This window comes from Aristolochia californica, unplaced genomic scaffold, assembly GCF_029961685.1.
Source record: "Aristolochia californica isolate CCGP_79_NKW_82.1479 unplaced genomic scaffold, dmAriCali1.0.hap1 SCAF_12, whole genome shotgun sequence".
Classification (NCBI taxonomy): Eukaryota; Viridiplantae; Streptophyta; class Magnoliopsida; order Piperales; family Aristolochiaceae; genus Aristolochia; species Aristolochia californica.
In genome coordinates this window covers 24,839,758-24,866,941 of record NW_027181793.1, presented here as the reverse complement: position 1 = coordinate 24,866,941, position 27,184 = coordinate 24,839,758, and the positions used below count along the sequence as shown (strand labels likewise).

Genomic DNA, 27,184 nt, shown 5'->3' with positions numbered 1-27,184 from the left:
TGCCATGGCAATTTCTTGTATCCAAATGTCCATTGTCAACTACCCATTTTCCTCTTCTTCTTCTGTTAAAGCATCTTCCAGAGGATAAGTTTTCATTTTCAACACCCAGTTGATATATTTCGAGCTGCTTTAATGGGTTTTCCAGTTCCACCGAGTCGATCCAGTAAATTGAAAGATAAACTGTACATGACTAAATAAATTCTCACCTTCAGGAACAGAAACAGAAGATAATTTCTCTGAAGAAAGCAAAAAAGCAGAAAGGGTTTGGAGGAAAGAACAAATGAAGGTAGAAGGAAACGTTTCGGCGTCGATATCGGAATTAATGGTGGCCTAGGCATCGCTTTCGCCGGCGTTATATCTGCCTACTGTTCATGAGCTGTCGACTCATGTCACTTTCGCTCAACGGCTTGGCGGCTCTAGAACAAGCCGACCGAAAGAAGAGTTTTTTGGGTGGGGCCAGGTTGTCCATAATTGTAAAACGGAGAGAGATCGACACGTGACATTTGCAGAAATGGAGACGTGACGATGCTGCATTGGTTACGACTTCACCGGATCGCGTTCCGTCACATGGCTGGCAAATCAGAAAAGTTGGCTTGAGGACTGGATCATTCTCTGCCTTTGGCTAGGTGCGCGGCTTACCATCTGGCTCCTTTTTTCTTGTCTTCCATAAATAAATTACAGTTAAATGGATATTAAATATGTGTGAATAATTCTACTGAAAACCCACGCTATTAAGCTTCTTAATTCAAATTTTAACAATAAAAATAATATTTAAAATAATTATTATGGTAATTATAAGACAAATTTACCCATTAGCATTTATGGTTATTATATTATGTGGATCACCAAGTTATTTTGTGTGTCTCCCTAAGTCATTTAGAACCCATAAAGTTAAATGTGGGCCTATTATGACCGGAAGACATAAGTACTTAAGACATGAAAACCCAATCTGATACAAAATGTTAAACACTTAACCAATACTACTAAAAAGATCAGCCTGTTATGAGCGAAAGACATAAATACTTAACCCCAAGACCATAACAGGATCCCCCCCCCCCCGATCACTAATAGAATAAAAATCGTCTATAAATATGTAATACCTAAATGAAGTCCTAATTTTTTTTATATGGATATTTTTATTATTTTCTAGTCATAACTAGAAATAACAACAGTATATATAAGTAGATAGTTATATTTTTTATATGTTAATAAAAATTCTGGAAAAATAATTATTTATCCCGTATTTTAGAAACACATAATAAGACTGTTTAATCATAGAGTTTATCAAAATGAAGTTGGTTACAATATCGAATCGACATCAGCATCGGCATCAGAGTTGTCTATCGAACAGAACGTCTTGCAAAGTGAAGATTGTCGAAAGGCAGAATGGGTTTTCATGCTACATATCTTGAAACAGGCGACTTTAGTTGTTTTCACATTTGTTCAAATGGATAGCCTTGATTAGATAGGGGTCATCGTCTATCCAGAGTCGACTTCTCAGAGTTTAAACCAGAGCTCTCTTTGTCGGCTAAGGATTTGATTCAACTCGGTCTGCAACCTCGGGTAATTTGATTTTAATCCTTTTCTTTTTCCCATCCGAATGCTTCAGGAAAACTAGACAAGGTCAAACTGCACAACCATTATGAAATTATGACCATTCAGAGAGAGGAAAGGGCGTCGTCAAAATCCATTCTATGATGAGAGGGTCTATCTAGAAGAAATTGGTCGAATTGATTGATTGCTGCCCCTAGCTTTCTCAAGCCAATACAATGAATGAATTCAGGGGCAGAGGATAGCAGCGACTAGTTCATCCGTTCATGATGCACAACCAGTCACCCAAGTTTTGCAGGGCCATAGAGACCAGATTCCTTTCTGGAGTCTTCTTGCAGTTCACCAGAAAATCTGAGATGTATTAAACGTGTGGGACTCCATCAAGCACCGGGCTCTCTCTCTTGGCGGAAAACAAGACTCACTTTAAAACAGAAAACACGGATGCCAATGATATGGTTGGTTGGTGTGGATTAAAACCCGATCATCTCACTGCAAAAGCCTGCTAAAGGGAATCTAATGTACAGAGAAGTTTGTTATAGTCGAAGAAACTTTGTGATGTCAGAAAACTGTAAAGAGGTAATGCAATCAATACAAGCAAGAGACTCTGCTGAGAAGAGAGTTACACTTCCAACAATCTTCCACGAAGAATAGCTTCCGCCTTTCGCACCTGCTTCACTGGCCCAATTATGAAAACCTGTGGTAAAGATGTTCCTTTAGTTTTTGCAGAATTATCCTTTTTTTCATATGGTAATAAGCAAAAATATTTCTCCAAGAATTCTTCCAAGATGATTGATAACATTAGCAGCATCAGTCATGCTAATTTGAGAAAGGGAAGTATATATTAAGAAACTAACATGGGGATCCATTTCTGCAAGTAAATTTTTTTCTTGGGGATCGATTGATAAGAACGAGGTACTTTACACCTTATCCTCAAGTGGCCCCCACGAGTCCACAAGACATCCTAAAGGAAAAATTACAATTTACATTGAAGTAGACTATTTAATAATCACAGAAAAAAAAAAGTAAAAGATCAAAGAGAACTAATTTTTGGAAGGTGAGAAGATGATTATTATATTAGTAGTTACATAATCACAGCCAGAGCTCGTCAGCTCACATACCATATAACGCCAATGAAGTTTTTAAATTTTACCACATTGAAAACCCTCCATGTGTATAGTAATTCTATCATTTCCCAGTAACTAAGATAAAGAAGCAAGTTGTGATTTCAAAGCATTGGGAATTCAGGAGGATGTCATAGAGTCATTTCTTGAGAAGAATGGAATTGCAGTAAAAGAAGTCATAGAGTTTGTCAGTTTATGACTTGAGGTACCTTATCCGGTGGTCCCTTGGCACCTCCAATAAGAATTTCTGCACTGATATATGAATTTTTTGCATCAGAACAAACAGAGCTTAAACTTGTCCAGATCAGAGAGTTTTAGGAAAAGTACAATCACAGGAATAGTAACTCACTCGCAAGATTCTTTAATTGGCATTATAGAAGCTCCTCTTCTTCCAATTATAATTCCCATTTTGCCTGGAGGAACATTGAGCACAGATAGGATCTCCTCCTCAGGTACATTGCCTTCAGCGACCAGGTTATCTGCCAAGAGAAGGCCTCCTTCAGAAGGAATATCCATGCATTTTCAGTTATCAGCAGAAATCAAAATCATTCACAAGGAATTTTTCCTTCAAATTCATAATTTGCAAAAGTAACACACATTAGTGTTCTTTAACTAAATTGTATCTAGTGTGAGGACCTATCAATTAGTTCACATCTATCAGGCATCCAAACAAGGATTGTTTGATGAAGGGAAAAAAGAAAGCAGATTTAATGAGCCTTAAAAATGTAGTTTGGGCCTTTGGCTCACTGGCTACATGGGAGGCTTGGCCTGATTCTTGAGTTCAAGTCACACCAGGGTATGGATTGTTGTATGCATGTTTAATCAACATTTTAAAAAATATGTCCAATTAAACAAACAGTTTAAAATAGTTTGAAATAACTAGAAATAAGGCATTCGGCCGACATGTAATGCCTGAGGAATGACAGAATGAAATGACACCTCTTTTGTTTTATCTTTAAATTTTTTGAAGTTTACCGTTTAAACTGAGATTATTTAAACAATATATAAACAAAGAAGCAGCCTAAATATTTAGTAGTTAGATCCAACCATGGCATTTAAATAAGATAGATCTAACCTCAGTAAATTAGTTCATTGAAAGGCCTTACAAGTTCATAATGCATATCGTCCAAGAAAAAAGTCTTCACCATGGGTGAGAATATAAATTTAAAAAAACAAAAAAAATAAAAACATATTATTGATCAGTTTCATAACCAAAACAAGTTTTTGATATCGAAAAGATAAATATAATTGTGTTTACTAGATACAAAAGGCACTATATTTATTATAATTTAAGAGTTATTGCCAAATGTCTATCTGAAAGTAATGTGTACAAAATCATTTTGTACCTGTTTACTGAAGAAGTCATTCACAAAACCAAACTCAATTGGAAAAAAAGAAAAAAAAAACCTGGTAGAGAGGGAAGAGATGGCCAATCTTCATAGTTATTATCATTGATGCAAAAACAACGACAATATAGTGCACCCCGCAATGAAAGAAGCCACAATGATCTTTCATTCAACTTCTCCATCATTTTGTGGTAGATGTATAAGAGAAACCGAACATCATCGCCTGCTGCACGGACCATTAATTCAGATAATGGTCTGTATGTCCAGAACAAAGGATCCTGCAAAAGTGATTAAGACCCATCAATTATAAAGTCAGCAAGACTTCAAAATGCACTTTTGCATGCGGCAGAACCTGAGAATAGATTTATTATTATTATTATTATTATTATTATTATTATTATTATTTAGAGCAAGGAGAAAGGGGAGATCATTAAGGACCAGAAAAGGTAAGGAAGGCAGAGAAGACAACTCAAAATAGAAAAAATATAAGCTCAAAACCGAAACAGGGGGGAAAACTGGCTGGAATCTAGCAAAAACAACAAAATCAAGGGGAAGGGAAGTGCCAAAAGCGAGCTGCGGGTAGAAAATTCCCTCCCCAGCAAAGCTATCTGCAACTTAATTGGTGCCTCTAAGGATATGCTGCCAACAGAAGGACCTAGATCTGCTAATATCCTCAATCTCGTCAAAGTACTCCAAGAAGAATCCCAGTGAGGCCTTAGGACCAGAAGCCCAAGAGATGATCATAACAAAATCACCCTCAACAAGCAAAGGGGCAGACAATCTCCCGTAGAATAGCCTTGACCCTAAGAAGGGCTTTCAGAGCAGCTACGATTAAGTCATTTTTCCCAAGGGCACAGAGAAAACAAGGAGCACCATCCCTGCAAGGTCCCAGACCTTACCTCCACTACCAGAGCACCAAGGATTCCCCCTAGAGCTGCCATCAAAACTGAGTTTCAGCCAACCCCTAAGTGGAGAGGACTAAGCAATCATCTAAGAAATATGGTGTGGGTTGAATAAATGATTGGTTGCCAATTACTTCTAATGACTGCTAGGCAGGTGGGGAACTTCTTTTTGTTTGCTTGGCCCAAATAATATGCAATGCAGTGCCTTCTCAATGATTCCTCCTCCTAGAAACATTAAATCTTGACTGACTGATTTGGAAAAATATTTCTTTCCTACTACAAGAGAAGTCCATCACTAGACAAAACTTACTTGAAAACCTTTTATTTGTCTAAATGAGCACTGTGCCAGAAAGCAAGCGCCCTTGAACAATGACATGAATTTACATGCATACTTTGACAATGTCAGCAATCTTTTCCTACCATTTATACTGGTAACTGCAAGTGAAGAATGGCAACCAACCAAAGAATCATAATAGGTTGCATAAAAAATTCTAACTCTGTTTAAATACAAGTTGGTATTGCAAAACGTTGAAGTATTCAAAGGTGAATTAACATATTTATCCTGATTTTTTTAATAAGATCAGCCAACTGACCACTGAGTGCGTATAATACAATAAAAATATAAGGTACAGAAATATAGTAAGTTAAGCTTTATCAAAGACTGTAGAAGATCACACATTTTCAGACATCTCTCTTTCAAACTCAACCATTTCACACTGAGCATACTGCATTAAAAAAATGGGGTAAAATTACCTGTCCAAGAAGGATTCGGATTTCTTCCTTCTCCAGATATGATATACCTACATGCATTGTAACAAGTTCAGAGCTGATATCGACAGGATGTGTATAAGAACAATGCCAATTTAACATAGCAAGCAAGCTCAAAAATTTCCAACACCATGCAAACACATCTGTTTCAGCCAAAACATGCTATACTTCAGTATATTTTGAATAGCTTCAGGAGGAATGATATAAGATGCAGAGATTATGCAGGTCAAACCTCAGAGTTTCAGCAATGTTGATCTACCTTACCAAGGTGAGGTGTGCTTGAAAACAAGGGTATTCTTGTAAAGAAAAACTCTGCTTAAGCTTATGTTATCAAGCTAGTTTATGTCGTTTTCTATTTCCAGATTTATCAGCTTGTCTTATGTATTTATGACTGGAAAGTTATCAGTATACATAGAGACAGAAGGCCAAGCACAATCAACTTCATAGCCTCTCTTTCTTTTCCTCCTAATTCCTTACCTATTCTCTCTCGTCTTCTCTTTGTTCTCACGTGCTTTCCTTTTCTTCTCATCACTTCTCCCTTCCTGAGTGTGAACCACACTTTCCCCAGTTTATGTTTCTTCTCAAGTTAAGGGGCCCTCGGCATTACCATCAAGTGTATAATATGCATCCCTTATATAAAGTTAAATGGCTGGAGATATAAAAATTATGCAACTTTTAAAATAACTAAGGACAGCCAGTGGATTCAATAATCAATTCCTGAAAACACTAGCTAAACAGTATATATGACCTTGTTTTTGTTGATTCTTATTTTTTCTTATAAGTATTTAATTCAGAAACGTATGATTCTCTGTGATGTTAAGATTATTCACAGTATAATATAAAAATCCAAAATTATGACAAGAGTGAAAATTTATCTGAAATTAAGACAATCTGCAATAAAAAATATCTAAAAATTAAAAAATAAGGTAGACCAAATCTTGCTAAACAATTTATAATGATGAGAGTGTGCTAGGATGCACACAATAACTACTTGTTACTTGATCCCTGGTTTTCCAGGACAACAGCAACTGAATTTGAATGTGGATATAACACAATAATTCTGAATTGAAATAGGATATATTAACAGCTTGGCCATATTTGATTTATGAATAACCCTACATCTCATTTGAAAGATAAACAAAAAATCAACCTCACCTCATAACCTGCAACTAGAGAGAAACATATACACAGTAAAGGAAGTAGTACCACAGTAGCGTGGGTCTGCAAGTAGGCCAACAAAAGATATGTAATCATCAGGAGTTCTTCTCCTTCCTTCCTGCTCCTCTAACAAAGAGTACGCAATCTGAATAAGACAGTGAGCCAGAAGTATGAAACTATGATCTGAAAGAACATGCTTCAAATTATCACATTCTTACAGCCACTCTCATACAAATGGTTCTCAACATTAAATTTAGCAGCTTTAGGCATATCTGAATTCGCCTAAAAAACAGAGGGGGGTGGGGGGTGGTATCGGGTTCCATGACATTGAGAAGTACAAATCGATGCTCACCTGTGTATCCATAGCATTGTGTAATTTGATTCCAAATTGAAAATACAAGGCCTACACAGAAATAGACATACAAATATCAAAACCTTGCAATAAAAACTAATTGAAAAAGATAAACAGATCATAAAACTAAAATACTTAAAAGAGACCTCACTATCACGTTTGCAATCGTGAACAACTTTTGTGATATAACTAGATTCCAGCGCAGGCTTACAGGCTTGCATAAGCATTGGCCCACCCTGAATTGCATCAACCAAATAGACAGCATCTGAAAATGCAAGCTGTCAAAGGATAAATCGGGTACATAAGTACTTAAACATAAGGTGCAGTGATTACGTAATAAAACTGGGAAGTACCTCCCCATGTTCCAATAATATGATAGAAATGACAAAATCAACATCATTTTAGAAATAAGCATCAGGAATTATGTCCAAGAGATCCTCCTGAAAAAATATAAAATAAACACACAATTTTTCTTAAAATAAAAATATGGAAAAAGAGAAATAAGAGGAAAAATCACAGTAATAGATTTCTTAGGGGTGTTTGAATAGAAAAAATGGACCATTTCCACACAGCAAGAGTGCCAAATTGATGCTTCTATTTTAATGAAATGAGCTAAATAGTTTTGCATAGGATTGGGTATTTTGGCTCAATGGCCACATGGGTGGGGTCGAGGGTTAATGTGAAGTCTTGGGTTCAACTCTCACCCAGGTATAGGGTTCAACATTAAAAAAAAAAAAAAATAAGTTCTACAAATCAGGACAGTACCACAAAAATTTTGCACAACTCGATTGCAACAACAAGAACATCTACCAAGGAGCAATGAAACACTGTAATCAACCGTTGAGATTTTTTCTTGTCCCTTCAAGCTTTCATTTACAGTTCATGCTTATTGTCATTGATAAAACAGAAAATTCCAAATCACACTCATAAAGTAAAGGAAATAGCAATTTACCTGCATGATACAAAGAGCGCCATATCGACAAAGGTCAACACCCTCACAATCAAAACCAACAACCAGCTTTCTCTCTATAGATGGCTCCAGAAACTCGGGTGGAAGCTCAGAGGGATGGGTGACAATATGAATGGGGACCTGCGATAATAAGGCATCATGTCCTAGTTTGTTGTCATCTGTAAATTGTCATAAAGCAAAGTTTAGGAGCCAGACAAGGAAACATTAGAAACTTAATAAAAGAGGCATCTCTGGGAAAAAAAAATCAAAACCCTAAAAATAAGCACCACCTGACAATCTAACCCACTCATAGAAACAAGTGAAGTGTGATAGCAACTAAGGATAAGATTTTTTTTGAGGGAAAACTAAGGATAAGATTTTTTTTGAGGGAAAACCAAGGATAAGATTGACTCATGCAAATCCCAAAAAGACTGCAGAAAACTCCTGTACTTGGAAAATCCTTGAACCTCAGAAGTAGTAGCAAAGGATCAAAGCTAACCAACCCATGATCCCATTAATAGCATGACAAGTTGCTAAAGCAACAACAAAGGGAACCCAAGTGTATGCTAGGAAGAGAAAGTGAATCACCCAATGAAAGATGAATGGAGGTGAATTTAAAGGGAATCCAAATTCTATAAAGTAAGGTACTTTCCTCAGTTAGGCTAAATGTGCAGTGTCTTCATCTTTTAACCTGAAATCAAAGATTGTGATAACAATGACATAATGCCGCCTCTAGTTTTCATAGAAATTCCCGTGTTGTGCTATTCCTGCTCAAGCAGGGTGGAGTAATTACCCTAGATGAAGGAAATCCAGCCCTTGCTTACATGCACAGTAACATTTTTTTTGTTTAATTCTCTAAGCCAACTCCTCCCGTCCAGTAGCTTTATCAATGCACAGAGGGTTTTTCAAATTCAAAGCCCTACATCAAGGCAATCAATCTCAAACAGCAATCAAATTCAATCCAAGGACTAAAGGAAAAATAAATAATTCACCAAGGAAATCTCCGAACCCATAACTTTTAAATAAGACTACATAAATGCCCAATAAGACCACACTTACAATTCAAACACAACAGCAAAGGAGTTCCAAATTCAACAAAATTAGAGAATGCACCTCTCGGAACAGCATAATCCGACCACACCAATTCGTCATTCAGTCATAATTTAATTGGACCGCTCTTAGCTAACCAACAACTCCAGGAAAAGAACGTGGAAAGTTTTGTGCACGCCACATTAAGATAAAAAGCACAGCAGAAATAAGTCCAAGTAAAACGCACCAACCAAACAACAAAGACGCTTACTAGCAAGAGATCTCCATCCAACGTCGCAGTCACAATACCGGCAACTTAGATAAATAAAAACATGAAGAAATAAAGTCATTGGAAAGAAAAGCATGCAAAACAAACCTAGCAAAGAAAGCCAAAAAGAGAAAACACCACATATCAATCAAAATGACGAACGGTCCTTACAGCAGAAAGAGAAAAGTTACCTATAGCTCCTGAGTCGGAGGGAAGCGGAATACAAGTCTGATGAGTTGAAGAAGACATTATGTGGTTGCCACTCCCAGAGGATCAGTGGCAGTCACCAATGCCAATGCCAACAAATGAACTGAATCTTCCACGGCCGATTTACATCGCGTTTCGCTCAATCGGTACAATTTTGGCTCTCGCAAACACGAAGTTGTTATGCACTCCAAAAAAAATTCACCGATACCTTGCTGTTCTGCTGCATTCTATGCAAAATGGAAATTAAGACTGCCTGAGAAGGATCTAGTGATCGTGATCGTGATCGTGAACGTTACTGTTTCCCACTTTCCACTTGGCCGTGGAATTGGAGGCGTCCACGTTGCTTGAGCAGTACGAACTCGTATCGACCGATATTAAGAATGTGGCGAATGACGAGCTCCACTTTACTTCTTGACAAAGTAAGGTTTTGTAGATTGTTTTTTTTATCTTGAAAAATGCCAGGAAAGAAAATTGTTATGTTATTTTCTTCCATATTTTTCATTTAACAATTCACTTTTGGCCAAATTCTAACGTGATCGTAACCACATCGAATTTCGAATTTTATGTCAGGTTAAGTTACGATGCCGATAATTAATATCCTTAGATAACTTTTCGTACTGGATCCAACCTCCCACACATGGTGGATAAAAAATAATAATAAATAATTGCAGATAGTGCATAAAAAAATAACAACTCGGTCTTTTGTTGGCGAAAATGACAACTTAATGTAACAAATATGGCTTCATAATTAAACTCAAAGGTTGTTCAAGCTCTCAAAGAGAATGTAAACTGTGGACATATTTAACCACAGACGCAGTAACAGCCGTTACAATTGCAATTCCAATCTCAACTTCATCCTCATTCTATCTTTCTTTTCTTATTGAACACAAGCAAAGCAGAAGCCCACAATCAAAGCCTTATTAAACAATCTCCTAACTGCAGTGACCTTAGTTCAGGAAATCCAGATGCTGATGCTCATTAGAATCAGGTAAAATTGTAGAATCAAATTCGGTCCCTCAGTTGAAAGAACCAAAAAAAAAAAAAACGAGGTCCTCTTCCCTACAAGCCAATGCTCTTCTCTGCTTTCTGGATTTGGCTTAAGAATATCCATGTCATCTGCAAAAGCATGAAACCGGAATCACATGAGGAACAACGGCAGTAATACAACAAACAGGAAAAGTTCAGACTGAAGATGATCAGAAATGTATCAGAAGCAAGTATTGTTTCCAAGCAGTGAAATCTGCATAATGTAGATATAATTGAAAAATGTACTTAAAAGTGTGCATACCATAACATGGGGAGCAATTCGGACACAGTAAACTGGAAAGCCTGTGTAGAACTTGAAAGGTCCCCCAGCCCTTAATGTCTTCATCGTACAATCAATGGATCCAGTGTATGGGTATTTTCCATTGGCGTCAGGCTGCATTTTTTGTATTTGAGTCTTCACATAATCAAAGGGAAGACTACAAGCAGATGCAAAGAATCCAGAAACAGCACTAGCTCCTGCAACAGATTAGAGGATTCTCATTTTAACAGAAAGAGATGCTCGAATAAATCACAGAACTCATTATTTTGTTCCCTATAACAAAGCTTGAGGAAAGTATTATCCACCATCCAGAAGGATGAATCCAATCAAATGATTCAACTCAAGCAGGAAACAGCATAGACCAGAACGTGCATCATCTGGATCTGGAATAAGACTATGTCCTAGGGTATTTTCATGATCTGCTCACACAGAATGCTCTGCAAGACCACTAAAGGAAAGCAGGGCTACCAGAAAACTTAATAAAGATAGCCTTGATGACTGCCACATATGAGCTACTTTGACAAAGCACAACATCTACACCCCTTTGTAGAGACTATAAGCATGTGTCGACCCTCCAAAGGTGTATGAGCTTCACTCATTATTAACATATTGTTATTTAGCTCCTTCAGTGGTGCTATGCATATTAAGAACTAAATTTCACAAGTACAAAGGGTTTAGTGCCACAGGAAAGAATGCAACAAATAGAAAAGACAAGCAAAAGATGTCATATATGATGGAAAGGCTTACCAATTACAGTGCTAGTCTCAGAGAACCCAAGATTACCCTTAAAAAATTCAACAGACTGGTCATATGAGGCAAGCATGCCCATATTTAAAGCCATAGCTCTGACCACAGTGGGACCAGCTCCTTTCCATAATGCCAAAACGCCTTCATCAGCAATAATACGGTAGAGTGCATGAAAAGCATTTGTATAATTACGGCGTTGCGCAACCGGTAAAGTTGCATCAGCTTGCATTCGGATGAGCGCCAAATCTGCAGGACTACCAATACATGCACCGATAGCCCCAGCTGTCAGTCCACAAAGAGCTTTTTGGTAAAGAGGGAGGGGTTTCCCCTCATTGGCTTCAATAGCTTTGTTTGTTATGACCCTAGAGTCAGCAATAGAGTTAGTACAAGAGTAGCTGAGTAAACCAAAAAAAGAGGAAGAAGAAGAGAAAAGTTTGAACAACTAAAATTGAAAAAGTAACCAATAAAAGGATATCTGACGGTTGCCTCTTGAGACATGATAAGAAGCAAACAAAGGGATTTACTTTCATGCCAATAAATCTGTGATTACTCCAACTTATGATATAAAGAGCAAGAAAAGATAATGTTTAAGTAATTTTATAAAAAAGCCACAGGGAAACCTTTTATTGATCTTAATGTTTTTACAGAGGAAACCCATGACCATCATGAAATAAATAGGCAATGAGATCAAAACAATTGATTATATAACAATTGTTAACTGAATCAACAGGGTGAATGACCTTAAAGCAATTTCTAAATAAGAATGAGATCTCAATATCATACATATTCAAACTATACTGTTTGGAAACACTTTTGCAATGGGACGCTAACCATAACCTCACTGGAGCCCCATATTGTATAAATCAAGGTCTGCTTCAGATGGATGATAGTCTTGGATATCAGTTATCTGCCAAGATTACACCAACTAAACAAGCCTCGCTAGATGAGCAAGAGAATAAAACTGGTATTCACAGTATAAACATTTAAATTTGCCAATACTGAACAAACAAAAAAGGCAATTTCATAAATTGAAATCTGCAAAGCACTCAGTGCTGATAAAAGAATTTAATGAAGTGGAAAACGGGTGCTTAGTTAAGGTTGGATTTAACACTCTACTTCAAGACTACCTCAGAATGCGGTCTCCAGTTAATGACACTCTTGACCCCCTTATTGACCAATGAATTGAGTGTCTCTTAAATACGCTAATTTCCTTCTTTCACGTTGAAAGCAAATAAAAAAAATACAAGAAAACTTACTATCAGACAAAAAGCAAAAACACATTGCATACAATTTCTTCATAAGACAAAAACTTAACAAGTTATCATGCTGCTCATCCAGATGAAAAGTGTAACCTAAAGAACAATAGAAACATTCACCTAAAAGTACCAAGTCTTGCAGTTGTGTATGTAGCCTGACGAAGTAATCCTGCTGATAAACCCTGGACAGCAATATAAATGTAATGCATGGATAAATCAAAAGAACCAGGTAAGGTATTAAAACATAATAGACAAGAACATAAGAATGGGATAACAAATAGGGGCTTTATGATCTCATGCAAAAGCATATGAACAAAAAATATGGTGCTAGAGTTGTAAAATATAAGATGATCATCTTACCTTGACTAAAGAGTACAAGAAACTGGAGCAACTCTTACTCCTGGAAAGAGGGATATTCCCACATAATACTACTCCAAAGAAGTTCCATGAGCATGACAATTCAGTAGTGTCAAGCATGAAAGCCTCTTTAAACAAAAGGAATATTCCTACTATAGTCAGAGGTCTAACCTATGTACTTGTTTCTTTCATAGAAGCATCTGTCAGTAGATATCAATGACCAAAGAAGTAAGACTACAGTATCTGTCAGTAGACAAGAACCAAGAGAATGATACATTTTTCCCACTATCCTCCAATCATTTTCTAGCAAACTAGTTATTAATGATCAATGATAGACTACAGTATCTATCTGTCAATAGATATCAATGACAAAGAAGCAAGACTACAGTATCTATCTGTCAGTAGATATCAAAGACAAAGAAGCAAGACTACAGTATCTGTCAGTATCTGTTCCTTGTTATTTTTCTTTTCAAATTATTTCCATCACAAACTTCACTAGCAAGGTATCCATTCAAGGAGGACTAGCATTTTAAATGACAAGCTGATTCTAGAAATTTGACCATAAATAAAACACATTAAACAGGCATATTTAAACTCCAACATAAAGAGAGAACAGTTTGCTCAAAGACGCACAACTGAAGAATAAATTTTTTTCTTTCCTACTGTTCTTCCGGTCCATTAGGGGGAACATATGACAAAATTTACATAGGAACAGATCTGATAGGAATTACTGAAATGAACGGACATGTTAATTCAATAACATGAAACTGATTACATTAAGTTCTGTTCATGCAAAAAAAAAGTACGTGCAGACCTTGTAAAAAGCGCCCACACCTTCTTCACGCAACATGGACTTTACCACATGCAATCCTGAACCTTGACCAAGCTGGATCCGCACCTGATACAGGAAAACAAATCAAGAACCGATGAGATCAAGGAAATGAAACGGACAAAAAAAAAATCAAAACTGAAGCTTTAGGGCCACAACGTGAAAGAATAAGACCAGCATCGAATAAAACCAGTATGTGTCTCAACAGAACAAAGCCCAGAAAAGGAAATGATAAAGAAAGAAAAACCAAAAACCGCAATCCAGATCAGATCACACCCACACCAACAAACAACGAAACAAATGAAACATCCCGTTGAATCACATAACCGAAGTCTTAAAACCCTACCGATCAAAAAAAAGGTCAAATAAGCTACAAACTCATTGCAACAAAGACTCGAACTAGAGGAAAAGCAGCGGCCCTATACCTTGATCATATCGACCGGCTGAATGACACAAGTCGCAAGCATTCCGGAAGCTCCCCCGTTGGCGAATGGTTTCACGGCTGGCCAAATGCCAAGAGGCTTGGGTTTCTCCTCTCCCATTTTCGCGATCCGATCGAAGAAATTCGAAGAGGAAAACGAAAGGGAGGAGAAACCACAAAGAGAAGGAACTACCTTCCAACAGGACAAAACTACACTTGGTTTTCTGAATACGCAATATATAAAGGAACCAATGCGCAGCGGGAACTTTTCACTCCCGATAATATCCTTGACTGGTCCAAAAATGACAAAAAAAATTGCTCTCTTAAATTACGGGTCGGAAACCCCCGCCGTTAAAATCCACGCATAAGAGAGAGTCGATTACTGGAGGTCTCTGCAAATACGGGGGTGTTTTGGACTTAAAAGTAGCCAAATTTGAAAACTTTGGTTAGATCGTCTTATCTCGGTATCTCGTTGGAATTGCCATTAGAAAGTCGTCAACCGGGGGCTGTCCATAACCTGAAACTGTGCCTGAACAACGATCCATTCTGTCGTGCTCATTCAGAAATTAAAATTAATACATTTACGGATTGTTGTTCTATTTGGTTCGGACTTGGGACTTTCAACTTCTGTTTCTTTCCATTAGGCGAAAATGTTGATTTTTAACTGCACTTAACCAGTTGTTGTTTTGAATCTTTGGATTCCCTTTGAAAACAACAGTAAAATAGAAAATGGAGGTCAAAATTTTCCTCCTTCAATGAGCATTTCGCAATATATTAAGTACATTATTTTATATGCTTCCAGTTTTAAAGATAAACAATTACAATTGTACACGATATGTTCTTTTGCATGTTTCAACTCTTTAAAAAACCTAGTACAATCCAAATGGCTGTAGCTTTAAGGGGATCGCATTCTAAACGAGGGCATTTTACCTGGTCAGGTAATTTTACCCTTGTAGCTTTTGCTGATCTTCCTTTTTTTCGAATTCTTTTATTGATATAGCTAATCATCTTTCTGTTGAACGAATTTGCATATCAGGAAACCCCAGTCAAAAGCTCGTTTCTAATACAAATTCAAACGAAAACAGCAAGCGTTATAACCTTCAGCTGAAATTAAAACTGGCGACCACCATGAAACATACAGTATTAGTGCTCTATAGGCATGCCCCGTTGAAAATTTCCACATGCACTTCACTGAGTAGCAAGCCGACGACCATCAAGCGCCTTCATTTAGGACCATTCACAATAGCTATTCATGGTTCGTAGATCAACAATATCCTTCCAATGCCGCTTCAGTGACTGCCTTCTTTGCTACAAATGCCTCTAGGCTACCATCTTTGCACAACTGAGGGTGACCATGTATCTTTAGCTACAGTGGGCTGAACAAAATGCTTAACTACGCATATTAAATCCATCCATGCACTAAAGTTTTAACTACTCTTCAGGTGTAACAACCTCAGGAGGCATCAAAAGAAAATAATAGACAGCAGATTTCTATTAGGCCTACAGAGTTAAAAGATACCAATTTGAACACATTAATGGTGACCTTGAGCATACAACTGACCATCAGGAGCCGTTCCAGCAGTTGCAGTGGTTCCAGCTGTGGCAGCATACTGGGCGTAACCAGGCTGAGGGGATAAGCTCTTCGCATAACCAACTGGAGCAGCTCCTGCATGAGCCCCATACCCAGTTTGAGGTATCGACTGGTCATAGGTAGGGGGGTTTAATGGAGGCTGAACATAGCCCTGCTGACCACTTGGTGGAGCCCCATAGGCTGATCCTGCCCCACTAGCATAACCTGCATCTGTAGAACCTTGATAACCACCATAATTAGGATTGCCTGGAGTCTGCTGTTCCCCATAGCCCTGTTGAGAAGAAGGATACTGTGCATAACCACCTACTTGTCCACCTTGAGCATAACCAGTTTGACTAGCACCGACCGTTGGCTGAGCATAGGGACTGGGTCCACCTTGCTGACCATATCCAGGTGCAGGAACAGAGACAGGTTGAGTATATCCATCGTTTGCTCCAGCTGTGGAGCCATATGGATATGGTTGTTGTGCTGATCCATTTGTCCCATACGGATATGACTGTTGAGATGGTGGTCCACTGGAGGCATAGGAAGGGGCCGTAGACATTGGCTGCCCTTGATACTGCTGCATTTCTACAGGTTGAGCTGCTCTTGGTGGCCCATATGAATGGGATGGGGGAGCCTGTGCTGGAGGCATCCCATAAGGTGGTCTTCCATATGGTTGTGAGTAGCCTGAAGGAGCACCAGCTGACTGCGAGTAACCTTGTTGAGACGCTCCATAGGGATGCTGAATAGGGGCATGGTTGTCATAGGTCTGCTGTGGAGGCACAGATTGTGAATATCCATGAGGCTGCCCATATTCTGAACCTTGTGTTTGCCCATAATTATAGTTAGAATGAGCCTGTGTAGGTCCAGGTGCAGGGGCAGAAGAAGGCGGTGGACCTCCCTGCCCATAGTAATCATAGGCACCACCTTGAGGAGGTCCCTGTGCTTGAGTTGGAGGTCGTTGCTCCCAACCAGGGCTAAAGCCAGTTCTCGGAGGTGGTTGTTGGGGATAGCCACCATATGCTGGGGGTGGATATTGTCCCACATGCGATGGGTACATACCTCTTTGCTGATAGTCATAATTAGTTGGCTGAGCTGAGGGTGGTGGACCACGAGGAAGGCCCCACTGAGGTAGTCCTGGAGGCCCACGTGGCCGGAATGACTGTTGTGGGTAGCCACTAGAGAGAGGCGACGGCTTCATCGGAGTCTGACCAAATAAAAAATGAAACCAACACAGGAGCAACCAAAACAAAGTGAATAAATAAGCCCAAGAGTAGGGATAAAAGACAATTGCAAAATTTCCTGTCCAGCGCATATAAACACAGACACAATAAAAGCATTCAGCACTGTGTAATATCATCATGATTGTCAATAAAGAAGACGAAACAAAAAAAAAGCTCAAAGGTATCACTGTTATCATTCCATCAAACGGTACCATTATCTCACAGAAGTCAGATGGTTCATATCAACCAACATCGAATGTGTAGCACAGCATTTTTTAAAATTTTCCGAATCATTCCATCTCTAGGAAATAGTATATAAATATATTCATACACATATATAACCATGTATATTACATACATATTCCATACCTAATATAGTGAAAAATTCACAACAAGATTGTCCTAAATCCTCAACAACATTGTCTTACAAGAATGACATGTCAAGGGGCCCAGCTATTGAGAGTTCAATGGAAGATTAGGAGTATCAAATACTGCATTCATTTAAATTGGCCACTAAAGGGAATCAGTAGATGAGGAATAGTCTCATCTTAAGGAAATATGTCCAAGCCAGGTAAACCAATTATTTTTCAGATAATTCTGGCAAAAGGATGATAAACCAAGTCAAGAAAGCCCCCAAGTTAGGGAAACCAAACAGCACAAATTGAGAGTGACAGAAGGATCATTTCTCTTGATTTTGATGTCTGCATAGCTCCATCATGGTAGAGCTTCAAATAATAAATGGAATTAAAAAAAAAAGCAATTTGGATAGGTTACATAAATCATGAATATTCTGAAGACATAGCGCAAGAGTCCTAACTGACTTGACTTGATGGAAGATATAAACCCTTACAAGCGTAAAACAGAGCTATAACTCAATCACCAAATCCTTGTACAAATGTGCCTCGAATAACATAAAAATAAAATTGGTAGGCAGTTGAAGCTTTAGAAGTCATAGAATAAATACCCACATAGCTAACATGCATATTAGCTTCCAATTAGAGAATTAGGCTTCACACTCAGACAGGACACAGAACTCTTAACAACGCTTCTCTGCAACCCAAGCGTCAATTCTAGGTCATAAACAGATTTCTTCAAATGTTTCAATATAGCATGAGAAAGCACATCTTGGGAAGACATTGATCTCATGAATGACACATGCATGTAGAGCGGGTCGGACTACATTATACTAAGCCTTTATCATGATACGAATCTTTGATTCTTCAAGTCTTAAAGCATCTTACCAACTAGAAATGTTCTGCAATTCCAAGAAGGGTTAAAGCCTGACGGAAATCCCCTCTTCAGTAGATGAGTGAAGAATGGTTGTTTATTGGTTCACCAAGATACCAATGTCGTAGACTCCATGAGAAAGGGGTATGGCCACAAAAATCTGCATTGATGAAAGCCAACCAATTCGAAACTGGCAAATTAAATAAACCACATTTTCGTATTCAGCATCTTAGACTGAATGGAAGATCTTCCTAACTGCATTCAAGCGATTTTCACATGGTTCATCATGCAAGAATCTTTTTCAAGAGTGACTCAGGTAATAAGCTCCTTTTTTTAGGTGACCTTAAATGACACAATGTAGAGGCGAGCAATATTCTCCTAGAGGGATAACTAAGACACTGCAGTGTAACATATCTTCTCGAAGGTTGTCATGCAAGTTCAATACATTAATCACATGGAATAAAATTACATATTCCCTCAAACACTCTCAACCAATGAAATAATAAGCAAAACTAGAGGCCACATATTTTCTAACCATCCTCTCAAGAATCACTGGATCATGGAAGCTGCTTGACTCCCCTTCCCAAACAAAAAAAAGTATATTTAGCACTAGAGAAGAATAACAGAAACAAGTTTCAAATAAACATTCTCTTCTTTTCAAGTTTTGGAGATTGAATTAGAGGGCATAAAAGGCAAAAATGACACAAGACTTCTAGGCATTATCTAAATATATCAAATCAAGAAATAATTTAAAGACATACATGAATGCACAAAAGTGAATTGTTTCAAAAACCGGAATAATCATTCTTCTAAACACTAATATAATGAAAAATACAAATGTAGGCTATTCACACATATCCTGGTCACAATTTTTGCATGAGAGAAAGCTGAATGATGTTTAGGACAAACAGGATAGGCGACTTACTTTGAAAGTGAAGACTAACAACAAAACAAAACCAACAGATAGTGTGGAGCCATGAAGTGACTAGACAAAAGGTAGCTTACGACAACGACCAGTTGTCTTTTTCCCATGAAAACCATACTTGTAAAAGATCAAGGTGTTATAGCTATAGTTCAAGGATACATGGAAACAAAGGACAAACGGAAATGGGTCTCAGGCTGTTTAGAAATGATTCAGATGCTTCACATCTTTTGAGAAAGTGAAGAGTCAATCCAGGTTGATGCAGTTTTACATCACAAGTCTTGGCCCTTTAAATTATAAGATACTAATTTGTCCCTGATCAATGAAGATATAAATCTTTAAAGTCCTAAACCAAAACACTCCTAACATTCCTCCATAAAACCCCAGAAGCACTTCCCAGATCATTAACACAATCACAAGAGGGCCCAATACAAACACAACCAACCCTAGCCAATAACATTTCCCAGTAAGTCAACCAAATTCAAGTCTCAGATTAAGTTCCAATGATGAATACAAGAAATATCACAACATAAAGAGAAGAAAAAACTACAACTACTTTCACATGTACAAGGAACTACCTTTCAATATAAATTACGGTGATAATGGCATTATCCAGAAGCACAGGCACACGAAAGGAACAAGTAAACATAACCCATAACTTATCACTCAAACTCAAATAAAAGCATACAAGGATATAGAGAAAGACCTGAGTCATAACTTCCTTGATCATTTCCCTTGCAGTCTCGATCTGTTTCTTATTGCCAGTCACTCGAACAGTTCTCTCCTTGGATTGATCACCATCTGGAAGATGTTGCGGAATCAGCTGCATATGAGAACAGATTTTTAGCCTTTGACTGAGTAAACACTGCCTTCATAGGATGCAGAATGAAGACATCCTTTTGGTACCTGAATGCGAGCCCCAGATCTGGTCTGCAGGTTTTTAATTGTCTCCCCCCCTTTACCGATGATCAAGCCCACCTTCACGATTACATATGATGAAAATATCAGGTTATAGAGTGCTAATCAATGTAAGCTATCACCAGGAATAAGAACACAAACAGATCTGAAACAGGTAAATGAGGTCCAACTGGACCACAAATGTATAAGAGATTCAGTTCACAGGTTAGAAGAAGGGCCACTCAGCACATACAGCTATAGACTAGATATTTCTAAATATGCCAAAATAGTTGCTAAGAATATAACCTTTTCATTTGGGACTTGTATCTGTACTTGCTCTGAACCAGATTGGGCAGCACCAAAACCCCTCGCCACAAGTGATGGGGAGCCACCAGCATCAGCCTGCAGAACACAACAACAATAATAAATAATTAAGAGATCTTCACAAGAATATTTCAAATTAGATGTGTTTGTTCACAATCACTTAGAATCTTAACAAGCATAACTAATTCATGATTAAAAATCTTAACACCTTTCTTAAAAAAAAGAGTCTTAAAGACTACGACTAGAAAATGTTAACAAATTAGAAACATTTTTTCAAATTGCATCATCCACAAATATTTCAAATGAAGCCTGATATGCAATTTAAGATTCTAGACATTATGTTTTAGAAATCAGATCTAATTTGTACTTGCCCACTCTAACAATCGAACTGACATATCAACTACTTAATTTATCCAGTGAAAATGCCCAAATTGGCTTGATCAGACAAAATGAATTCAATGTAAACATCACATTAGAGCATTAACTGTCTATCAAGAACCAAAGCTGGAAATGCAAACAACTTCTACAGATCACTAATTCTGAAAAAATAGAATCCCATCCAGATAACAATTAAAGACAATGAAAATGTAAATGAGGTTGCCTATGCTGCTAACCTCAGCAATGACATCCTTTATCAAGTGTTCAGCCTTAGTAATACTTTCCAGAGAACCAATCAGTTCTACAGGCCGGGTAGCAGCATATGGATCTGAATCAGCATCCCTTGTAATTTGAATCTTGGCACCTGAGTTATACTGTAACAACCTGATTGTGTCACCAGCTTTTCCTATAAGCACACCAACCTGTACCAATGGTTCTTCCATAAGATGAATTCAAAGAAACCACAAAATGGAACCTCAAGATACATCATAATTCATACAAAAGAAATTCAATTTTTTAACCTTATTATTAGGTACTTCAATTTTTCGAGATGTTGGTTGAGTAAGATCCTGAGGCTGTTCTGTGGATGGGACAGAGCCATCTGGAGTATAGAGATTCTCTGCAGCCGCAGGGGAGAGCTCATCACTTCCATCAGGATGGACATTCCCTGTAGTTGACACCAGGCCTTCTTCTGCTTCCTGGGCAATCCCAGTGGATGCTGGTTCAGCACTTTCCTCCAAAGGAGCCTCTGTCCTCTGGTCTTGCAGAGTGGGCTCTGTTACAATACGAATCAACTAATAAGTATTTTAAAAAATGTCAACAAAAATATTCAAGCATAAGATCCTAACAAAAGCAACCACAGAGGTAAATGACGCAAAGAATACAAGATCACCAAATAAGCATGTGCTTTAAATTTTCGAACCCAATGATCGAAGTAAAGGGATTTCACAAGAAATTTGCATCCAGTTACCGCAAATACATAGCAGGAATGGTACAGTCCGTAAAGTTTTTCCTATTCGCCTAAAAAATACACATTTTTGTTAAGAAACCACACAATCTCTCCTACTCCCGAACTGTCGATCAGCGAAAATTTCCTAAAAATCAACATAAGAGCCATAAACGACCGTAAGAGCCCAACCAACTCGAACCAGTAAAAATGCCAACCACATTACATGAAACAGTGAAAAAAACAAACAACGCTTGATAAGATCTACAGCAATAAAAACAGAAAACACACAACAATACCAGCAACATCAGCCGATTGTTCTTCCAGGCGCAGCCTTTTAACTTCCGGAACATCCGAGCGCCTCTCCTCGTCCTCCTCGACCTCAACGGCCTCCAAAACCCCGTCTGGCTTGCCGTTGGCCTCCGATACTTGGGTCGATGGCGGGCTCGAAGTCTCGCGGTTTGGAGCTTCTTCCTCCAAATCATCGAGTTTTCTCTTGTGATCTGAAGAAACGGGACTGGAAGATGGGGCAATATCTTCCTCCGCCATCGCCATACGAGTGTCAAAACAAGCAGCAATGGAACCCTAACGGGATGAAATATGCAAGACCCGAAGCCCTAACGACGATAATCACGAAAGGGTAACTGATTGGAGAGATCCTGCAGATATTGGAAGTGAAAGACTGGGAGGGGTTTTGCCGAAATGAGACCTGGATAATCTGAAACAGCTCGGGTGAGGAGAGGGTTTAAGGGATAATATATTAGGGAGAGACGGGTGCCCTGGCCTTGGATACTTGTTGGATGATGAGACGATGCCGCGACTGTTAAGATCACAGCCGTTCGTGACATAAAAAGATCGCCCCCGTTGATCGTATTGTTGAAAAGATATAGATATTCATGCAAGACAGAGAGCCCAGAAACGGGCCACTTTAGGTTTACATCTTGGGTCACAAGTTAAAGAGCCAACAACAAATGGGCTAGATCTGTAGCGTCTATTTTGTCTCCCTCAATTATCCAAACCGGACCACCAAATCCGAATTCCTGTATGAAAGATCCCATCAAAAGTGCAGTCACCACTTACTGGATAGCTTATCTTTGTATGCTCAAGTAAGATAATCTTTCAGTGATCATCTACTTTCCTTCTAAGGAGAAAGAAGAGCTTCTTGGACTGATCGCCCACCCATCTCCGGTAGGCGTTGAAGTAATTACTTAACCCATAATTTATTCTTCAACTGTCTCGACTTCGGCAGACTCTTTTTTACTTGCAGAATCCCAAAATTTTGTTCAGAATCAGATCACGTGTTCCTACTAATCCATCTGCAATGAATTCTCCCTTTACACCTAATTAAAAAATCAAGAGAAGAGATAGGAATCTAATGCTCTGAGCGAAGATAAAACACTTGATAATTGGAAACTTCAGTTTGTTATCATTCCGACTTTTTTCAGACAACCAGAGTTAGTAAATCGTCCGGTGAGAGCTGAGACTATACGGTAGTTGTTGAACGAATTCAGGCAGAAGCTGGTTTTCCCTTGTTGGGTTTTGAAACATTGGACTGAATCCTATTTTAATTTTTCGTTTTCTTTTTATAACTTTCTAAGCTTTCAACCCCTAAGAAACTGTGCTGGGAAGTAAAAGCCATTGCAGGACAGTAAGGAACAGAAAAGATGAACAGTAGTTGAGAAAAATTCATTTATTTTTGAGAAAAATTCTGGTCCGCTCCATTAATTCTTTTTCTTTGCTGAGATTTTTCTGCGAAGAGTTAAGAGCTGAATACATTGAATTAGTAGAAAGCTATCGCCACACGTTGCTTTAATCAAATTTTCAATGGTCAATAGAACAGACAAATCTAGCGTTAGAAAAGTCCCGAGTCCTAACTCATTAAACGCCAGCAGACCCAGAAAAAGGTTACTGAAATTTTCAAAGAGGAGACTTTTTTTTTTGTAAAATTATTCAGATTTCGGAATCATTTCGCAGTTGAGCTTCTTATTTGAAGGGTCTCTCTAGGTGTCCACACCTTTATAAATTTTAAAGATAAAGAAGGAGAAAGCTGTCTTGCTCGCGTGGAGGTCAAAGATTTACCCGAAGAAAAAATTGCGGGAAAAGAAAAGCTTCTCGGTGAATCAAGCTTTCTTCTCCGGCGGTAAATTCTCCATATATTAACAGGCGAATCAAACTGTTTTTGGTTGAGTAAGTCTTTTTCTTTCTCGTCTTCTGATTTGTTTAGTCAACAAAACCCATCAGCGTCGGCGCGATAAAAATTACAGAATCTGACCCGCAAACAATCAGTAAACCCATTCATACGCTCCGTGAGCTGTTCCCAACTAGAAAGAAATATATCAAAAGCTCGGAATAACTTTCCCCCTCGATCTCTTCTTCGCGCCATTCCTTCGTCTCAGGCAAAGGTCTTTTCGTTTTCAATGGACGATTTCAGATCCAAGTCATGTGGGGATGGGAGGATGCAGATGGAGAGCTACGGAAACATGCCACCTGCTTCTGGGTATGATTTGAGGTGTTACAGCACTTCTTATGCTTCGTCTTATCCCACCCAGATGCCCAAAGAGATGAAATTCAAGAAAGGGAAACCCACCGAATCCTCTTCCAAAAGCTGGAGCTTCAACGACCCGGAGCTGCAGAGAAAGAAAAGGGTTGCAAGCTACAAGGTTTATGCTGTTGAAGGGAAGATGAAGGGCTCCTTCAGGAAGAGCTTTAGATGGCTTAAAGACAGATACACGCAAGTAGTTTATGGATGGTGGTGATTCTGGATATTTTCTATTTCGTGACTATCTATTAGGTTTTGCTGTGTTGGGTTGTGCGCGTTTTAAGATCCAGAAAACTGATCAGTTCACAATTATGAACTTGTGGGTCTTCGATAAATATGAAGATATTTGATTGTTTTCTAGGGATACTTTGTTCTGTAAATTTCGCCAGCCCTAAGTGAAATATGATCGTTGCTACTATCTACCCATTTTTATTTCTTCAATCGCATTCGAGTATTTTGAGGATACTGATATCACTAATCTTTTCAAAATCAAAGATCTATGATGTTTAAAGTGATTTCATTGCTGCATGGACGATTCTAGCTTCGGAGCTGACATGGTTGCTTTTTTTTTTTTTTTCTGATCAAAGCTGGAAATTCATTCCATAGAAATTTCGCAACTTTTTTTTCTTGCTCCGGTGAAAATGGCTTGCTTAAATTTCACATATGTCTTTCTGCTTCGAATTTGGCTATGCAACCTCTCTGATTCTTCTTCTGCTGCCGTTCGACTTTCTTCCGTTTTCCATTGTTTCCATAATAATTATAAGCTCAATAATGAGATCATATCTTTCTGTTCATAACTGTGCAGATGGTTGTTTTATTATTATGTGGCTTTGATCTGTATACCAAGCTTTTATCTTCAGTTATACTTTTCTTAGTGAAAAATGAAGGGAAGTATCCAGCTTCTCCTACTTCCCTTCATATACAGAAATCAACTGATACCACTATTAACGGGGATTCATGGCTACCAGATTGCTTCTTCATAAAACTTTGTGCTAGTGTCCAAATTGTATATCTTCTGTTCGGTAGATCTTTTTTTCAATATGAGAGTTTTTATAGAGGCTGAAGTATAGGGAATGAGCTTGGAAGCAAGCTCAGAACTGATTGTTTCAACTGAACTCCAACCTGAACTAAGAATTGAAGTTGGAGATGCCAGGGAATTTTAGATTGTTACAGTATGAAAGGGAAAAGAGTGATGAATTTTCCGAGACTGTGCAGGGATTTTATAGAGTTTACAAGAGTAGTTTCACAAGTATATTATTTCTTGAGATTCTCAAGAGAATCTTGGTTACGTAAGGGACCTAATCAGATGCTTCTTTAGGAACTGAAACAATGAAGATACCAAAGGAAAACTACGATGAGGGTAACCCTTGATCAAATTGGGAGTTGGTATTCCATGAAAACCTCGACAGATGTTTTGCTGCTTAGAACCTAACAGGAAGTCTAGAAACAAAAATGTGGTTGTTTAAGTCCATAGTAGATGCAATGCAGGTTTTAAACTGCCCTTCTGAAGAGAAAGAATGATTTACCAAATGCCTTTTCTAATGGCGTCAGGTTTGTTTGGTTGGAACTAGTTCTATTGGTTGATCTACCGAGTAAAATAATCTGAGAAAGGAACATCTCTCTCTCTCTCTCTCTCTCTCTCGATATGTATATAAATCACTGTATTATCTTGTGTTGGGTTAAAAAATCATTAAAAAGTAAAAAAATGTGAAACATCATCTGTTGTATATTCTATTAGAGACATATTCGATGACTCACACTCTGAGTTGTTGGTCGAGAATTTGTTTTACTTCACTTATATCTACTCCCACCAAGCTCAGATTTGGTAGTCTATTTAATAGTCATAGGGCCAGTTTCTTTCAATCTGAAAAATGGTAAATAAAGACAGAGCTCATTTTGTGTAGAAAGACAGAGCTCATTCACTTTCTGAATGCGACTAGGGGCCGGCCAACCCAATGTTAACAAAACACTTTTCATGGAGCGCCTAAGTGCAGCTATATTCCGAAAAAATACCCTTTTGCAGATCTAATGCACTGGTGGAAAATGCGAAAATTCGGAAAATAGTGTTCTTGACACGCCTGGAAGGATGTGTAGACCAAACAGACAGGGTCGTGACAGGCTCCTTCCCCAGATTTACATTAAGGGGTGCTAGAGCCATCCCATCAAAATCGAACTCGAGCACTCATGGGACCGTGTCTTTGGAAACACAATCTTGTGACAGCTACTAAAAACCATTCGGTTCTCAATTGATCGTTCCGGTTCTAAAATGAGGGCCATCGCTTCTTCAGTGCATGGTCATATCTTTCACCTTTTCCTTTCCAAAAGCTTGAACACGATTTTCTTCTTAACAGAGAGATGCTTCTTTTAACAAAGTTATAGCAATTGGTGCGCCACAATTTAATTCTTGCTTCCGGCACCTCTCACGGATCTTCAGTAGTGTCGCCTCTTTTTTTCTTCTTCAGGCGTGGAGATGAACCCGTAAAGCAGTTTGCCCACTCTCTCGCATGCAAAGATACGCACGCGGTGACCATGAATGGTAAGAATGCGGGTCAATGATCGCGCGTGAATTTAGCCTATCCCTCCATCGA

The 27,184-nt window shown here is 38.3% G+C and overlaps 4 protein-coding genes across 7 annotated transcripts; 1 reads left to right on the top strand and 3 right to left on the bottom strand.

Moving 5' to 3' along the window:
* Window positions 1-1,250: 1,250 nt before the first annotated feature.
* LOC137945920 (uncharacterized) lies at window positions 1,251-10,040 on the bottom strand. 4 transcript variants are annotated; one of them, XM_068792018.1, is made up of 11 exons: window positions 9,636-10,040; window positions 8,151-8,326; window positions 7,345-7,476; window positions 7,199-7,249; window positions 6,895-6,991; window positions 5,674-5,720; window positions 4,080-4,296; window positions 3,022-3,169; window positions 2,882-2,924; window positions 2,175-2,245; window positions 1,251-2,064 (listed from the first exon to the last, which is right to left on the bottom strand). In XM_068792018.1, exons 1-11 carry the CDS (start codon window positions 9,691-9,693, stop codon window positions 2,022-2,024), a joined length of 1,083 nt encoding a protein of 360 aa, XP_068648119.1. In that variant the 5' UTR covers window positions 9,694-10,040; the 3' UTR covers window positions 1,251-2,021. The 4 variants fall into 4 exon arrangements, with proteins under 4 accessions (XP_068648119.1, XP_068648120.1, XP_068648122.1 ...); XM_068792019.1 differs by having other exon boundaries at window positions 3,022-3,151; XM_068792021.1 differs by having other exon boundaries at window positions 8,151-8,288.
* A 562-nt stretch (window positions 10,041-10,602) lies between these two features.
* LOC137945527 (mitochondrial dicarboxylate/tricarboxylate transporter DTC-like) lies at window positions 10,603-14,786 on the bottom strand. Its single transcript, XM_068791463.1, has 6 exons — window positions 14,572-14,786; window positions 14,132-14,215; window positions 13,081-13,142; window positions 11,705-12,066; window positions 10,940-11,154; window positions 10,603-10,767 (listed from the first exon to the last, which is right to left on the bottom strand). The coding sequence occupies exons 1-6, from the start codon at window positions 14,686-14,688 to the stop codon at window positions 10,711-10,713; spliced, it is 897 nt and encodes a 298-aa protein (XP_068647564.1). The 5' UTR covers window positions 14,689-14,786; the 3' UTR covers window positions 10,603-10,710.
* Window positions 14,787-15,578: 792 nt separating this feature from the next.
* LOC137945597 (uncharacterized) lies at window positions 15,579-22,807 on the bottom strand. The gene is made up of 7 exons (XM_068791537.1): window positions 22,357-22,807; window positions 21,633-21,886; window positions 21,348-21,533; window positions 20,716-20,811; window positions 20,419-20,490; window positions 20,219-20,335; window positions 15,579-17,347 (listed from the first exon to the last, which is right to left on the bottom strand). Exons 1-7 carry the CDS (start codon window positions 22,610-22,612, stop codon window positions 16,100-16,102), a joined length of 2,229 nt encoding a protein of 742 aa, XP_068647638.1. The 5' UTR covers window positions 22,613-22,807; the 3' UTR covers window positions 15,579-16,099.
* Window positions 22,808-24,185: 1,378 nt separating this feature from the next.
* Window positions 24,186-24,956, top strand: LOC137946485 (uncharacterized). Its single transcript, XM_068792798.1, has one exon. The coding sequence runs from the start codon at window positions 24,475-24,477 to the stop codon at window positions 24,811-24,813; it is 339 nt and encodes a 112-aa protein (XP_068648899.1). The 5' UTR covers window positions 24,186-24,474; the 3' UTR covers window positions 24,814-24,956.
* Window positions 24,957-27,184: the final 2,228 nt, after the last annotated feature.

Bases quoted from the DNA above. Each gene is read 5' to 3' on its own strand.
- LOC137945920 (XM_068792018.1), bottom strand. From the start codon at position 9,693: ATGTCTTCTTCAACTCATCAGACTTGTATTCCGCTTCCCTCCGACTCA. The intron at 5,721-6,894 runs GTACTACTTCCT...CAATGCATGTAG, and splicing joins TGCAGACCCACGCTACTGTG to GTATATCATATCTGGAGAAG. The intron at 2,065-2,174 runs GTAACTCTCTTC...TCTGTACATTAG, and splicing joins CGTGGAAGATTGTTGGAAGT to ATTCCCTTTAGCAGGCTTTT.
- LOC137945527 (XM_068791463.1), bottom strand. From the start codon at position 14,688: ATGGGAGAGGAGAAACCCAAGCCTCTTGGCATTTGGCCAGCCGTGAAA. The intron at 14,216-14,571 runs GTATAGGGCCGC...TTCCTGTATCAG, and splicing joins AGCCGGTCGATATGATCAAG to GTGCGGATCCAGCTTGGTCA. The intron at 13,143-14,131 runs GTCTGCACGTAC...ATTGCTGTCCAG, and splicing joins GTGTGGGCGCTTTTTACAAG to GGTTTATCAGCAGGATTACT.
- LOC137945597 (XM_068791537.1), bottom strand. From the start codon at position 22,612: ATGGCGATGGCGGAGGAAGATATTGCCCCATCTTCCAGTCCCGTTTCT. The intron at 21,534-21,632 runs GTTAAAAAATTG...CCATTGGTACAG, and splicing joins TTGAAGTACCTAATAATAAG to GTTGGTGTGCTTATAGGAAA. The intron at 20,491-20,715 runs GTTATATTCTTA...GTAATCGTGAAG, and splicing joins TACAAGTCCCAAATGAAAAG to GTGGGCTTGATCATCGGTAA.
- LOC137946485 (XM_068792798.1), top strand. From the start codon at position 24,475: ATGGACGATTTCAGATCCAAGTCATGTGGGGATGGGAGGATGCAGATG.